Genomic DNA, 17397 nt, shown 5'->3' with positions numbered 1-17397 from the left:
GGCCAACCAAGTGTGAAGATGCTGATGAGGCCCTATCCAAATTAAGGCAAATTGGACCACTTCTAGAGTTCCAAATGGAGTACGAGTGTTTGGGTAACAGGATTCGAGGCTGGACTTAGAAAGCTTTGGTGGGCTCTTTCGTGGGTGGGCTCAAGCCCGAAATCGCTGATGAAATCCGTCTATTTCAGCCCAAGATTCTGAGAAAGGCCATTAAACCGGCTGAGGTGGTATACCCGAACCGGACGGCTCAACTCCAATACACAGACGCAAACCCTAACCATTGCGTCTTCGTCTTCAAGAGCTCTACTGCCACAATTGACCAAACGACCGTCTTAGGAGGAGATATAGAAATGACGAGCCTAGGGTTTATGCTTCAACTGCGATGAAAGATTTGTTGTCGGCCATCAGTGTCACAAACCGCAATTACTGCTACTCAAAGGAGGAGAGGAAGAAGAGGGACTGACTGCGACCGAAGACCCAAAAATTTCCCTTCATGCTTTTTCAAGTTGGTCAACCGACCAGAGCATGAAGATTGTTGTTTCCATTAACAACTAGAAAGTGGTGGTCCTCATAGATAGCAGGTCAAATCACAATTTCATCAGTGAGTGACTCGTCAATCAGCTTTAACTTTCTGTCATTTCGACCAACCCATAAGTTGTCAGGGAAGATTTGAACGGGTTCCGGTGGAAATACAATGTATTGCCCCGTTTTTTTTTTCTTAATGGTGTAGTCTAAAATAATTTCATGACCAAATACGAAAGTTTCATTCCAAATCAGTTGCATACATAGCAATACTACCACTATCTATTATTCAAATCAAATATACACCTGCAACCGTACATATAACATCACAGTGAAACACAACCTCACATACCCCCAACAGACACATTCTCTATACTACCACTAACTTTTACACACTCAATTCCGCCAATAAAAATCCTTGCACTGTTGCTCTATACGTTAGGCTCGGAAACCAGCAACTCTGATCCCGACTCCATCCCTACTTCATATGTGAATAATAAAGAGTGAGTACATTAACTCAGTACAATAAAAATTTAATTACAAGTATCGTATGCAACAATATGAAACTCAGTATTTTTATATATATTTTATCTCCATAACCTAAGTCATACCTTCTTACCACCCTGGAAGTACCCAGGACTAATACTTACCCCCGGTATTTTAAATATTACGTACATTAAGTGAGACCATCTCCCGACGTCACCCCAACCGTACAAATGTTCACACCCGTCACCGGTATCGGCGACCATCTATGAACCTTCTATCTCTCGACCCCTAACAGGTCACACACACACACACAGATACCATTACCTCCCATCACCAATATCGGCAACCCAACCCCTTGCCCATCGGAGTCTCCCTACTATCACCATTATCGGCGATCAACCTACTCCTTCTAGGTAGCGACAACCAATATCGACGTCCCCTCAATGCTACCAATTCAAGGATAATATCACCCCATTCTTACTCCACAACATTGTCCTGAGGCCCTCCTATACTTTTAACCTGTATACAGAACCTATACACGTCTCCCCATATGACACACCCTAACACTTAACACATGCACACCAGTAATGTTCCCTTACCGACTACTAAATTTACAGTAGCTATACTAACCTTTATATAACTCACACCCGCACACCACACATCTATACCAACACACCCCTACCCCGATCCCTCACACTCTACAGGCCTCCCTTTTCTACTCCCTAGTTTCCAGCATACACACACTCCACTCTTCCATGCCTACCTCTACTCACAACCACCCAGCATTTCATCTCTTACACGAATCCCACTCACTAACCGAACTTCTCCTTATCTCTCCTCCCATGGCCTACTATAAGTAACCCCACTCACAATCACGAAATCACCTCTCTCTCACGAACCTCACTCACACACCACATTCCTTCTTCTCTCTCCTCTCGCGGCCTCCTCCCTATACCTCCACTCATACTTACATAAAATCCCCTCTCTCTCACGGACATCACTCACACACTGCATTCCTTCTTCTCTCTCCTCCCACGACCTACTCTAAGTAACCCTCACTCACAATCACAAAATCACCTCTCTCTCACGGACCTCACTCGCATTCCTTCTTCTTTTTCCTCCCGCAGCCTCCTTCATATACCTCCATTCATACTCACACAAAATATCCTCCCTCTCACGAACCTCACTCACACACCGCATTCCTTCTTCTCTCTCTTCCGTGGCCTCCTCCCTATACCTCCACTCATACTCACATAAAACCTCCTCTCTCTCACAAACCTCACTCACACATTGCATTCCTTCTTCTCTCTCCTCCCGTGGCCTCCTCCATATACCTCCACTCATACTCACATAAAATCTCCTCTCTCTCACGGACTTCACTCATACACTGCATTCCTTCTTTTCTTTCCTCTCACGGCCTCCTCCATACACCTCCACTCATACTCACACAAAATCCTCAACCTACGGTCACAATTTCAAATCTAGACCAAACCTACGCATGTAACTTAAAGTTTACCGTACCTCCCATCTCCATCTTTCTTCCTGCACTCCCGTGGCTTGTATCGTCACCGTCTTCTTCCTCCTTCTCTCTCTCTTCTCGTTCCTCCCCGCTCTAGCTCCTCTCTCTCTCTCTCTTGAACCTTTTCTTCCCCCGACCTCTCTTCTCTGTTTTCTTTTTTTTCTTTCCTCTTATTTTTTTTTCTTTTTTTTTCCTTTCCCTTCTCCTATTTATACCCCACCAGCCTCTCATCCTGCCCCTCCACCTTACCTCGTCCCAGCCGTCCACTCCCTCTTCTCCAAACGATGTCATTTCCTCATCCTCTTCTCCAAATGACGCTATTTCCTCCTCCTCTTCTCCAAACAACGCCGTTTTCTCCTCCTCTTCTCCAAACGGCACCGTTTTCTGTCTATAATTATTACTATGTACACATATATACATACATAATTTTTTTCCAACATCCAATTACTACATACTTCCCCCCTAAAAATAAAATTTGGTCCCTCAAATTTTGTTACCTTACCTCCAAAAAGTTTCAGATAATTTCGTCTCATCTCATCCTCCCATTCCCACTTTGCTTCCTCATTTGCGTGATGTCTCCATTGTATCTTCACCATAGGTATAATCCTACTTCTCGACTTCCTTTCTTGTCGCTCGAGAACCTGGATCGATTCCTCTTCATAAGACAAGTCCTTCTCCAATGGTAACGATTCATACCTTATAATATGATTCAGATCCGGGTGATATTTCTGTAGTAGGGATATGTAGAATACATTGTGAACCCCACAATACCGAGGAGGAAGCACTATCCTGTACGCAACCACCCCCACCTTCTCCAAAATCTCAAACGGCCCTATGAAACGGGGGCTTAACTTCCATTTCTTCCCAAACCTCAATAAACCCTTCATGGGAGATACTTTCAGGAACACATGATCCCCTACTTCAAAGCTCAAATCTCTCATGCGATTGTCTGCATATCCCTTTTATCTACTTTGGACAGCTTGTAAATTCTGCCATATCACCATCACCTTAGCTGTAGTTTCCTTCACCATTTCTGGTCCCAACAATTGTCTCTCTCCCACTTCACTCCAACACACCAATGATTTACAGGGCCTACCGTATAGAGCCTCATAAGGAGTCATCCCGATGCTAGTATGATAACTATTATTGTATGTAAACTCTATTAAGGGCAGTATATCCTCCCAATCTCCCCCCATGTCCATAACACATGCTCGCAACATATCCTCCAATACCTATATCGTCCTCTCCGTCTGCCCATCCGTTTATGGGTGAATAGTTGTGTTAAAACTCAATTTAGTACTCAAAGCCTGTTGTAAACTTCTTCAAAACCTAGAGTGAATCGGAAATCCTAGTTGGAAACAATTGACACGGGAATGCCATATAACCTTACTACTTCTTTGACATATAGTCTGGCCAACTACTCCACTGAATCAGTCACCTTCATTGCTAAGAAATGTGAAAATTTAGTTAGACGATCAACATCACCCAAATACTATCATGCTTCTTGCGATTCCTTGGAAACCCCATCACAAAATCCATAGAGATATGTTCCCACTTCCACTCGGGTATAGGTAAAGGCTGTAACAAACCCCCAGGCCTCTGATGTTCTGCTTTCACTTGCTGGCATATCAAGCACTTTGACATATACTCAGCCACATCTCTCTTCATACCCCTCCACCAGAAACATTTCTGTAAGTTTTTGTACATCCTAGTACTTTTCGGGTGTATGACAAATTTGGTATTATGTGCTTTACTAAGTATTTCTTCTCATATCGTACGATCACTGGGAACACACATTCTGGTTTGAAATCTGAGTACTCCATCACCTTTCACCCCAAAATCTCTCCCTGTCCCCTGTTTCACCCCCTTCCGGATCATCTGCAATTCAGTGTCCATCATCTGTCCTTCCCTGATTTTTTGAACCAAGGTAGGTTATGCCCTTAAGCTAGCCACATAACTTCCGTTATCCCCTTCTTGAATACGTAGTTGTTGCATTGCTTCCCGTAAACACCACTCAGACACCATCAAATGAGCCAACACCCCGGTACTCTTACGACTGAGGGCATCTGCCACCACATTTCTCCGTCTAGGGTGATACCTGATTCTACAGTCGAAATCTTTCAACAGGTCCATCCATATTCTTTGTCGCATATTCAACTCCCACTGTGTGAACAGATATTGTAAACTCTTATGATCCGTATAAATTTTAAAAGTTTCTCCATATAAATAATGTCGCCACAACTTTAAGGCATAGACTACTGCAGCCAGTTCCAAGTTATGTGTTGGATAATTTTTTCATGTGCCCTTAATTGTTAGGACCCATACGCGATAACCTTCCCCTGTTGTATTAATACACAACCTAATCCGATATGAGATGCGTCGCTATACACTGCAAAATCGCCCTCTCCAGACGGAATGACCAATATTGAGGTGGCAGTAAGTCTGCATTTCAATTCTTGGAAACTGCTCTCACACCTCTCATCCCATTCAAACTTCACATTCTTTTTTGTCAACCTGGTAAGAGGTGCCGCAATACTCGAGAATCCCTGAACAAACCGGCGGTAATACCTCGCCAACCCTAAAAAACTCCTGATCTTTGTTATAGTCTTTGGCCTTTCCCACTTTACCACTGCTTCTACCTTCACTGGGTCCACTGATACCCCATCTTTCGATATAATATGGCCTAAGAATGTTATCTTATCCAGCTAGAACTCATATTTACTGAGCTTTACATACAGTTTTGCTTTCCGAAGCATCCCTAGCACAGTTGTCAGATATTCCACATGTTCCACTGAATCCTTTGAAGAAATCAATATGTCATCTACGAAGACAATGACATAACGATCCAGCAGGGGTCTGAATACCCGATTCATCAAATCTATAAACACTGTGGGAGCATTCGTTAACCCAAAAGGCATCACCAGAAATTCATAATACCCATACCTAGTGCGGACCGCCGTCTTAGCAATGTTTTCTGCTCTAACCCGTAGCTAGTGATACCGCGAACACAGATCTATTTTTGAAAATACCTGTGCCCATTGCAGTTGATCAAACAAGTCGTCGATCCTTGGTAACGGATACTTATTCTTTATGGTCACTTGATTTAGATCTCTCTAATCAATACACATCCTCATAGTCCCATCATTTTTCTTAACAAATAATACCGGGGCCCCCCACGGTGACACACTCGGCTGGATAAATTTTTTATCCAGTAACTCTTGTAACTGTCTACTTAACTCCAGTAGTTCTGATCTCGCCATCCTGTACGGAACCTTGGAGATTGGTTGGGTGCCAGGCTAGATCTCTATGGTGAACTCGACCTCTCTATTGGGTGGGAGTCCCAGAAGATCGTCCAGAAACACGTCCGAAAAATCTCTTACCACTGGTATCTCCTAGAGTGTAAGTCTCTTACTTTTGTCCCATATCAAAGACATAAATAAAGTTGTAACTTATGCATATATTCTTTCTAACACATCATCATAATGCAAACACTTATTTATTCATGGATTTTCCCCATACAGTAAAAGGTTCTTCGTTAGGGATCTTAAACACTACCCTTTTGCAGAAACAGTCTACATGAGCATGTTGTGCAGCAAGCTAATCCATTCCCAATATTACATTAAAGTCTTTAATGTCTAGTAAAATTAAATCTACCTTTAACCTTCTCCCCTCTATTTCTACTCTACATGAGTTAAACATTACATTAGTACATAAAGCGTCATTAGTTGGCGTAGATATTAGTAATACCCGATCCAACACCCGAGGTTCCATCCCTATTCTAGATGCGAACCTAGGCGATATAAATGAATATGTGGCACTAGGGTCAATTAGTACTCTATTAGGAATATCTGAAATGTAAAGTATACCTTGTATTACTTCTGAAGTAGTGGCTGCCTCTGGAACTGTTATGGCAAACACCTGTCCTTGCAGTTATGTTTTCTTTTCTATTTAAACATGTATGTCGAAGGAACAATTATGAAATTATTTGGCAATAAAATTGTGGTTGGTTTTTTACCCTAAGAGAAATGTCTCTGTAATTTCTTGTTCTGTTTGGGACTCTATTAATCTTCATTGCTCCTTTACTTCCAGTTTCTATATTTATCTTTCTCAATTTTTAAGTTACTCATTTTCTTCTTTACGTCATCCTAATACTCTTCAACTAGAAGTTCACAATACCATTTATATCTTCTCTAATTAATGTTATGTAACCTCTATTGTTTTGTCTCTTTTACAATCTCCCTTATTATTGGGGTCATACTTCTCATAATTGTTTTGTCTTTTGTTGGTAGCATGATCCTGCCTTTACTAGCATTGGAAAAAAATATATACATTTATAGTTTAGACATTTTCCTTTCATCATGTTATGAAGTGCCACACAGAATTTCAAAATGATGAACTCGATTCTTAAAGAAGCTTAGGTAGCAAATAGTATATGAATAATTGGATAGAAGACTGATGGTCAGTAACTAGTCATCAATTGTTACTTGATAGAAACTAATAGTTGGTAATTGTTGAGCAGTAAATTGATAGACTTTTTTTTGTCCTTGGTTATGCTTTAGCTTACCTAAAACCGATGATAAATAAATGACTTTAAGTATTTCTAAAAGAGGTCACTCCGATAGTCAAATTAGTACTTGTGAATATTTAATTAGTATAAGACTTGAAAAGTAAATTCATAAAGTTTCTTAGACTAAATTAATAAATGTTTAAGACAATCTAGCATTTTATGAGAGGCAAACATTTAAGACAAAGGTTCTTTAATTTCTTGTTAAATGGTAATCACCCTTCCTCAGTAGCAGTTGAAGTCTCTCTATGGTGATAGTTATGTATATTAGTCATGAATAATTATTTTTCCCTCTAATTGTCCATGGTAGAAAATTATTCTTTCTTGACTATTATTAAACCTTCTATATTATCTAGCATAGCTTTTATTCTAATCTTCTACATTCACAACCAATTAACAACAAAAACTTATGTTTTAAAACATTAAGACAAAACTATTTTCAAAACTACACATGATTTTAGAAATATTATTTTTATTTTTTTTTTTAAAGGAGAACTTGGTACGTAGTAAAAACAAATAAATAATAAATGAAAGTTAAAAATTTTAAAGTTAAACATATTTTCTAAAATAAAAGAGGGTATAAGTTTTTTTAAAAAATAAAATTGATCAGATCAAAGTTTAACTCGTTGTGATTATTAAATGAAATGAACTTAACTACTCGAGAATGTTAATCTCTCTTAAAAAGATAATAAATCTGTTGATGTTAAATCCAACTTAATCACTGCAATTGTATTAACATACTGTAAATTGAATCTTTAATCTTACTATATCAAACATGATAGATTAGTTATCATATTTTATAATACATTTATAAAATAATAAATTTTATATTATTTTTAATGAAATTCGAATTCATAATATTCTAATAAGATAGAAATATATTGATTATTAGAAGACTATGTTAATGGAATAAGGTATAAGCCTTTTTAGGTCAATGGCATCCTTTTTTACATAAGCCAAAAATTCAAAATGGCAATGATTGATAATTATAAAGGGTGATTTGTTTGGTGTAGACATAAAATGATATATAATTGTCGATGACCTCTGGGTAATTAAATTATTATTATTATTAGGAATTGGGGAATTCACGTTTCCATGTTTTTGGCTGATTGACTTCGTGATCATCGCTTTCTTCGTTAAAAGAAATTGAGAGGAGGGTCTTCCATCATTAACGCTGACTAATCAATAATTACTATTCTGTATTTTAATTAAAATATTAAATAATTTTTTGTTATTAATTAATTATTAAGAAAATTTTAATTTGCTTTTAACTTCTGAAAAATATCATCAACTTTTTTAATTATTAAAATAAAAAGAAACTCCCATTCCTCCTAATACATGAAAATGTAAAGCAGCACAAATGATGTGGTCTGATGTAATTCTTAACAATTAAAAATTCAAAAATTAAATGAATAAATTTGGATTTAATAAGTTTGACTCATATATTTTATTCGATATATTAATGTTTGTATTACTTTTACTTATAAAAAACCAACATAAACATTTAATTGATTACACATTATAATATTATCTTATAAATTAATTAGTTACTGCATGTTACTATTTATTTTATTTTAAGAAATTGTACATTTGAGTTAAGTTCGTATTTCATATATTTTTATTATAATATTATATTATAATTAGTATATATATGTTTATCTATAATAAATATATGAATTTTTATTAAAAACTTAAGATATTATTTTGTTTAATTTTTTATACTATTTATATTGTATTCTCGTTATAGTTATATTAAATTTGAATGTTATATACATGTAAAATAGATAATAGGTTTGTATTATAATGACTTTTATTTTAATTTGTTAACTAATAACTAATTAATTAAGTCTTCATATAAGAGTATATTTGATATTATTTAAAAATACTCTTTCGATTATCTAAACTAAATAAATTATTATTTAAAAAATATGCACTTATGAATTCAGATAAAATATTGATAATAAAAAGTAAGCTGTTTTTTTTTTTATAAAAATCAATAAAATATATTAATTAAAAATATTTTACTATTTATATTTATACTTACGTGCTATTAAATAAAGTGGATTTGAAAATAATAATTAAGTAAATTTATTAAATAAAGGCATAAGAAACTGAAAAAAGAAAAGTGTACAATGAAGTTATTTTTAAATCATTTTTTATTTTTAAATAACAAGACAAAAAAATTAAAACAAAACATTTTTTAAAGAAAAAAAATAAAATTGACTTTTTAATTCATCATGACTATCCGAATTTAATTAGCATAAAACATTTTTTTTCTGTTCATAAATGTAATAAAAGTTAAAAATTCAATTAGTATAGTAATAAACTAAATTCTTAATTTTATTAAATTAAATATTATGAATTAATTAAATCTAAATATTTATTAAACGATAATTTTTATGTTTGTAATAAAATTTAAGTAAAACATAAACTTTTTTTTTTTTTTGTTAGTTAAATGCAAAATGTTTAAAATTATTTATAACATAAATAATAAAAAAATACCTTTTGAATATTTTACTCGTGACTAAATGTGTAATTTTCTCTACCTTTTAACAGTAAGTATTCGTTCATAAAAACCATATCATTGCCATTGGCATGTAATGGATTTTGGAAAACATTAAAAGAGAAAACAAGACATTTTATCATAAATTACGAAAAAGGAAGAAACCTAAATTTGGGTCGTCGTGAGATAGGGGGGGGGAGAGGACTTGCCAGCCATCTCAGGCAGAGAGAGAGAGAGAGAGAGAGAGAGAGCGATAAAGTCTCGACAGTGAGATCTTCACGCAAACTCTTTCGACTTTGGTTCTCTCTGATATTCTTATTCTCTGCTCCAGATCTGCAATTCCCTCTTTCTTAAACTCAGAAAACTAACCCTGTACGCGAAGAAACCTTGTCTTCTTATTCAAACAATTTTTTTTTACCTTTCTGATTTTATTTCCTCCAATTGTCAAAACCAAAATAGTATCTTTTTTTTTTAAATTTGGAAAACTCTGAATTTGATGCCAATTTGTCTGAAAAAGTTGGCTTTTTATCTTAGCTTGTGACTGAATGGGGTCAGGCGAAGGAGTGGCGACTTCTTCTCATCATACAGACATGTCGATCTCAGGCAAGTTGTTCAGTTTTCTCCTTCAATTGTATCATCATCATATGTGATAACCTTTTGTCATTTTCATTTGATTTGTTGAAATCGTTGCTTCTTTATATTTGCTGATCTATGAGAAATTTTGCGATCTAGATAGAGGAGTTAGGTGGTGCGGTCAAGGATCGGATTTGAGATCGTCAAAGAAATTTTAGATTTGTTTTTCCTTTTGATTTTAGATTTTTTGTTGATTGATTGGATACTATAGCTATTTGGTAAATCAAATAGTAAATCAGTTGTTAAATTGACTGAAGGATTACATAATCAATTTTATTTGTATCTAGAAAACCGGTTAGTTCATGAGGGCTGTTTGCATAATCAAACACAAGCTGACCGCAAGCAGTTCTGTTGATTTCACTAGCGGTTTAATGGGTTGTTGGTGTATTGCAGCGGGTTAGGGTTTAAGAAGATAAGAAAATTAAAGAAAATAAAAGATAAATCCAATCTACAATTAACAGGGATTGACAATAACAACTAAAAACACGACTGTCAGGCATTTAATTCAATGAGAGGAAATCAATAGTTTTTATTCATATGATGAAGCACTTAATGTATTTTTAGGTGTTTATATGGCCTAATATGACTGGAATTCTTAATTAGAAAACAATAACAAAATAGAACTTCTAAACCAAAAAAGAACTAAAACTTTAAGAAAATGTAAAAATTTTGTGCAATGTAATAAAATATACCTATTATTTAGTAGTCCTAAATCAGTAAAAACTATTCTAGGTGGTCCCACATCGGTTATGCATGTGTTTGTGCAGTTGGGTAAGGTCGTAGTTGTAAAGAATGACATTATATATCTTGTACTTGTGATATTGTTCCTGTGATGAATCCAAGTTTTCATCTTGGAGATGTTGCTGCTGCAAGTTTAGCCATTAATTCTAATGGATATTGAGTTACACTTGCTATCAATGTACAGGTTAAGGCATCTTTCATCTTTTGGTAGTTCTCCTTAGGTGTTTCTGGGGTGAATGGTTGGTGTTCACTCTGGACTGTAGGTGAATTCTGATAAAATATTCATAGGATGATTTCATTGATTTTATGCTGAACATTTGGTAGCTTAGTGGTCAGTTGAGCTGATCAAGGATGAATTAAAGCCTGGGAATCATGTTTTATTCATTATTCTTTAGGTTCAAGTGGGTTCTGGTAAGTTCATGCGGTTATCTGGTTGATGATGTGCATTCCAGTTTCATTACTTTGCCTGGTTTCTTATCTTTTTAATCTCTTTAAATGGATTGTGCCATATTTATCTGTTCTCCTAAGCAAAGTGAAACTAGATTTATACTGTAGTAACTGTACTTTTACTTTCATCGACATTGTAAGATAAGAACCTTAAGCAAAGCGGGAAGATCTCTAGAGATTCATATCTCAATAGAGCATAAAAAGGCACATCATTTCCCATGGCCCTATGCATTTACTATTAAAGGATAATAGGAAAATGGTAGAATTAAAGTTCATCAAATGATTATTTTCATCTCATTTGTAAGAACAGTGACCATGGGTTCACCATACAGTTGTTTTTATGGACATATAAACTTTCAGAGAGTCACATGATTGTGTAAAACATGTGTGTTTTTCATATATGCTGTGTGGCGATATACTTTTCAATAATTAGAGATGGATAATTTTTACTTTTTGGGTTCATTTAGAGCATATACTTTTTTGGTATCCCATAAAATGCTGTTAGTTTGATATGAATATATACTGAATCAATCATATATGGTATATGTTATATGGTTGGCTAAGTCACTTCATGAATCATTTGTGGACTAATGATTGCATTATTACCAATTACAAAGAGTGTTATAGACATTGTTGCTGCTTTAAATGTGGCTTATAGAAACACTTACACTTTGTTGATGGACAGTGAGCTAGTAACCCTTATTCCTTGTGAATAATATATTTACTTTTCCTAAAAAATTATGATGCATGTTATAGTCTTCCTTTTGAGTGAAATGTATAAGACAATGAAGAATAGCACATAAGATGTTAGTAGTTGAAGACATGGAGTTTCCAGGTCCTCTTAAATTCTTTTGTTGATACAATTTTTGTATGTTGCAGATCTACATGAAAAGCATCGGCAAGAAATGGAAAATTTGACACTGACAATGCAACCTTTCAAAACGATGAAGTTTTTTGTTTATGCTGTTCTTCAGTATTTTAAGCGATCAATACTATATCTTTTGGCAAAGGGTGGTTGGCTTTTGCTTCTGAGTACTTTGACGATTGCACTTCTGGTTCTGCTTATGACAATTGATGGTCCTCATGAAAAGGTCAGCAATTTGGATCATAATATAGGAGCTTATATTTAGGAATGTTTTGCACGAGCTGACAGTAACATGTTATTGATGCAGATGGCATCCACTTCTGTCTTTTATTTTTTAATCTAATATAATGTTTCTCATACTAATGCAAATTCCCCAATATAATTATTGTACTCTCTATTGTGTTCTTGGCGCATGTCTTAGTACTGATAAGATTAACTTTCAACAGTCAATAAAGGTGTATGGGTTGTTAATGCAGCATGTAGAAGAACTTATGGAGTACCTCAGTTATGGTTTATGGTGGATTGCACTCGGTGTTGCATCTTCAATTGGCCTTGGTGAGCAACATCTATTTTCATGAAAACATCTCCACTACTAATTGCTTAATATGAGTTAATGATGTAATATATTGACCATGGTATTTGGTAAGTATCATAATGAGTTGCTAAGGGTAGCATATGATAAGCATTTGAAATAGTTTCCAAAAGAAACATGTAATTCGCTACAACATAAGATTGAAGTACTTGTGAGCCTGGCTTCTTTTCTTTTTCAAAATTATTGATGTATAACAAAATTCAGATGATCTTCCTACTTAAAATGAGGGGTTTAAACCTAGAGATCACACTTTGAGAATGGATTGCATCACATATGACAAACCTACTGACAAAATGATCTGGATATATTCTATCCTCTAAAAAGAAGTCACAATATTTATGGATTCTTATGAAATCATGATCTAACCAAGACCAGAAACTCTATAGGAAACCTCAAGGAATTCAAAACCATAAACATAAATAACACCTGAACACTAAATAAAACCTTAATGCTACTAAAACTGAAAATTTGTTTACATGAATTAAAACTTGCCATTCTGGTTCGCTTATTATCGGTGCATTCTGTCACCATTACGCATATTTCTGATTATATGCCAGTGACTGAACTTATCTTAATAACAGCTTGTTCTGATATATCTTTTGCTTTTTTCTTTTTCCAGGATCTGGTCTGCACACTTTTGTTCTTTATTTGGGCCCTCATATTGCCCTCTTTACTATAAAAGCTGTACAGTGTGGCCGAGTTGATTTAAAAAGTGCTCCATACGATACAATACAGTTGAAGAGAGTTCCTTCATGGCTTGATAAATCATGCTCTGAATTTGGGCCTCCATTATTTCTATCCCGTGTCCCACTTAGCAGTATATTGCCACAGGTACAGATAGAGGCCATTCTATGGGGTGTTGGGACTGCACTTGGAGAGCTCCCTCCTTATTTTATCTCAAGGGCAGGTATGAACTCTTCATGTTACATATTTGAAGTAGATTTTTAACAAAAAAATTTGCCTGACATTATACTTCCCAACAAAATCTGTTTGAAGTTAGCTAGGGGATGCAATTTATTTCTGTTGTTGCAGCATGCATGAATTTAAGATTTTATGTGTCTGGCATGTTATGTGCATGTACTTTTGTCTTCTAATCCAACTTTGCTATGGTCTACATGAAAATTTGTTTTAGCTTCAAAGTTTGCAACCTCAACTCCTTTTCTGTATATTTCCTTTTACTATTTCCTAGTGTGTATGCCACATGGTTACAACAGAATGAATGAACCATTTTAGGATTTTTGCAACATGTCTCATATGTTCTGATGGGCATGTTCATTACAGGGAAGCATTAGCACATTGCTATTTGAAATGGATCTCATCAACTTTGTTTCTCGACATGTTTTGTAAGTTCTGTGAGTGTTCACCGTGGATACTGACTAGGAAACAAAGCAGTTTTAAGAACCACAATCTGTTGTTCTGTTATAATGTTTGGAAATCATATTTGCTTTATTTTAGGTAAAGCAGCTTTCCCATCAAAGTAACTCGTGCAAGGGGCTTGTTTATGATATAGATCTTTCAACATGCTTTTTATGTGGCTGCAGTTGGTATAGGACTAGTACATATTTAAATTGAATTATGGGAACTTAGGAGTGTGCTATGTCACTTCCGTTTATGGAGATTTAAAGTTTTTGTGTATCTATATGCTGTGATTTTGATTATTCTCAACATTGTTGGTGTTCTTTACATTTGATTAGTGGCTGCTGTTTAGATAGAATTTGGTGATAGATTGAATTTCTATAATTTTAATGACAGGGACTTTTTCCGTCCGTATTTTATGGTTCAGATTATATTGTCATCTTTTTTCTGGTGTCAAAATAGTATACTCTGTTACTCCATTATGTTTGAACATATTTTAACTGATTGCAAGGTATTTTTTTCTTGTAATGATCATTCACTTTATGCAGCAAGTCTTTCTGGTAGCAAATTGGGTATGGAAGAATTGGATGTTTCCCCATCTGAAGATAGTGGAGTTATAGCTACTCACCTGAATCAGATTAAACGTTGGCTCTTGTCACACTCACAACATTTGAACTTCTTGACTATTCTGGTTCTTGCTTCGGTGAGTTTGAGTCTCCATCTACTTCCTCATTTCTTTATATAAAGGTTTTCAAGTTGCTTATGTTAGTGGGTCCACTACACACAACTTTCACATCCTTCCTTCCCTTTGGCTCATCAAAATTTTCCCCCAACATTATGTTCATGTTTTCTCTTTTCGGTTAACCTTGGCTGATATTTAAATGTGATCAGCATTCTGAACTGTAGAGGACCTAACATGATTCTTCAGGTTACATTTATATTTTTACGAAGTAATTGATCGTCTCTGAATAAATTTGCCTCTGATATTTCCATGAATTGTCTAGTGTAGGAGTTGGGACTCTATAAAACAGCACAAAAAGGAAAATTATTGGATTCAACTGTTGATCTCAGTTAGTTTGTACCTTCACTCTTTAACTCTAATAGTGAAAAATGGTTGAAGTAAATATTTGGTTCTCCAATTTGAGCAACATTTCAAATTCGTTCTCTACCTTTTAAATTCTTAAGTTGTGGAGTTAACATTTAAATTTATTCTCAATCAAGCCCCATTTTTAATACATATCCAATTATCAGCAATATTGTTACTCTGTGGATGCAAATCATACGGAGTTGCCAAATGAAACATAGGTATCATAGTATTTATGACATCCAAAACATTTTAAACTTTTTCTTCTTTTCTTCTATCCAGGACTAGCTATAACAACCAAGGTGTGTAATCTGGACATAAAAAGATAATGATTTTGATTGTTCTGATTGCAAATAGGCTATTTGATGCTTATAAAATTTATGTGGCAGTTATGTAGATTTTCTGTACACTAAATAGTGGTTTGACCAACTGAAGGACTTTTCTAAGAATGGATTTTAACATTGAGTTTGAGGATCTACTTTTAAAACAGGCTCTGAAGTTGAGCATTAAATATATAATTTAGCCAATAAGAATGGTCTGTGTACAAGTTTTCTATAAAAGAAAAAGGTTTTCATAAAAGTGTTAATAATCTTCACGAACTTCTGTTTCATATTTTTACTTGTTGATACTCAACTTTTACTGAATTCAGGTCCCTAATCCTCTTTTTGACCTGGCTGGTATCATGTGTGGACAATTTGGAATTCCCTTCTGGAAGTTTTTTCTTTCAACAATGATTGGGAAGGCACTGATCAAAACTCACATTCAGGTTTGCTAGCATATTCTCTAGTTTTAGATCAATTTCGATCTTACAATCTGCTTCACATAAAAAAATTGTTTTTTCTTTTTTTTTTTTTTTTTTTTTTTTCCCAATTTGGTTCATGGACTACGTAGATGTTAGAATCAATATCATCTTATTCCCATTGCTATTTTCAATGTGATAGCTTTGATCTGGATGGACCATTGATAGGCAGTTCATTTGATTGCTTTCCTGCAGACAGTTTTTATCATCTGTGTCTGTAATAACCAGCTTCTCGACTGGGTGGAGAATGAGTTGATCTGGGTACTCAGCTTTGTTCCTGGTTTTGCTTCTTTCCTGCCTCAGCTGACGGCCAAACTCCATTTAGCAAAGGAGAAGTATTTGGCACCCTCGCCTCCTGTGCTTCCGGATAGCAAGGTACCTTACTGCTTTACATGATGTGCCTATTTACCTTTTGCATCATGGCAGCATTCTAGAAATTGGCTTTCAAATACACATTAGGTGTTTATGCACTTACGTATCTGTTCATCATCAATTTCTTGCTAGGCAAAGAAGTGGGATCTTTCCTTTGCGGCAATCTGGAACACTGTTGTGTGGCTCATGCTCTTGAATTTCTTTGGCAAGATTGTGACTGCAACTGCACAACGGTACCTTAAAAAACAGCAGGAGAAGGAGCTAGCTGCATTGGCAAGTAAGTCATCAACTTCAACACACACAGATTAATCTGATGGAGTGCGATTATGCAGAGGCCATAATGTGCTTTCATTTTCTTTTTTCTCTTTGTTACATGTAGAAGTAGGGAAAGTAAAGGTGACAACACCCAATGGTGAAAATTGAAAATTACCCTAAAATTATCTGATCAGAAGTCCCTGTTAGAAGATTGTATAGAAATAGGAATAGGGTGGATGAGAGAAGTTGCAGGTAACTTCATCTAATCTTCTGATAAGGTTGGGGGAAGGAAGCCTATATTCTTTTTGCTCACACTGTTAAGTATCCTTCACATTACTTTGAAACAGGACAAAGTGTTGTTGACATTGGGAAATTAGAAGCCTATATTCTTTCGTAATGCTCCATAAAATTGTCTTCTCTTTCGGGCTTTTGCTTTTCCACCTAATTTGTAATCGAAAATATATATGCTGCATCAAAATAAAAATAGCCTAAAGAAAGTTTCACCAAAAAGTTTAAGCTTAAGCATAAAATAAACTTCATGTAGAATTTTTTCTTAGATTTTTCTTCTTGTGTTGTATATGAGTTATAATTTTAAAAAGTAACTATAAATATATAAGCTACAGTTAATTATAATTTTAATTTAATTTTTTATGTTAGAA

At 35.1% G+C, this 17397-nt stretch overlaps 1 protein-coding gene across 3 annotated transcripts; it reads left to right on the top strand.

The window, feature by feature from the left end:
* The first annotated feature begins 9725 nt into the window (after window positions 1–9725).
* Window positions 9726–17135, top strand: KMS1 (SNARE associated Golgi protein family). 3 transcript variants are annotated; one of them, XM_022041446.2, is made up of 9 exons: window positions 9726–9966; window positions 10129–10197; window positions 12295–12506; window positions 12727–12835; window positions 13492–13779; window positions 14777–14931; window positions 15962–16078; window positions 16307–16486; window positions 16616–17135. In XM_022041446.2, exons 2-9 carry the CDS (start codon window positions 10140–10142, stop codon window positions 16790–16792), a joined length of 1296 nt encoding a protein of 431 aa, XP_021897138.1. In that variant the 5' UTR covers window positions 9726–9966; window positions 10129–10139; the 3' UTR covers window positions 16793–17135. The 3 variants fall into 3 exon arrangements, with proteins under 3 accessions (XP_021897138.1, XP_021897137.1, XP_021897139.1); XM_022041445.2 differs by having other exon boundaries at window positions 9727–10197; XM_022041447.2 differs by having other exon boundaries at window positions 9729–10197; window positions 12757–12835.
* Window positions 17136–17397: the final 262 nt, after the last annotated feature.

The sequence above is a fragment of the Carica papaya genome, chromosome 3 (genome assembly GCF_054855325.1).
Source record: "Carica papaya isolate Zhongbai chromosome 3, ASM5485532v1, whole genome shotgun sequence".
Taxonomy (NCBI): domain Eukaryota; kingdom Viridiplantae; phylum Streptophyta; class Magnoliopsida; order Brassicales; family Caricaceae; genus Carica; species Carica papaya.
The sequence above is the reverse complement of the archived record's forward strand: the minus strand, read 5'-3'. Positions and strand labels throughout refer to the sequence as shown.

Excerpts from the sequence above, each read along its gene's own strand:
- KMS1 (XM_022041446.2), top strand. The coding sequence starts at position 10,140 with ATGGGGTCAGGCGAAGGAGTGGCGACTTCTTCTCATCATACAGACATG. Across the intron at positions 14,932-15,961 it reads CTATTCTGGTTCTTGCTTCG|GTCCCTAATCCTCTTTTTGA; the intron begins GTGAGTTTGAGT and ends TACTGAATTCAG. Across the intron at positions 16,487-16,615 it reads CTGTGCTTCCGGATAGCAAG|GCAAAGAAGTGGGATCTTTC; the intron begins GTACCTTACTGC and ends ATTTCTTGCTAG.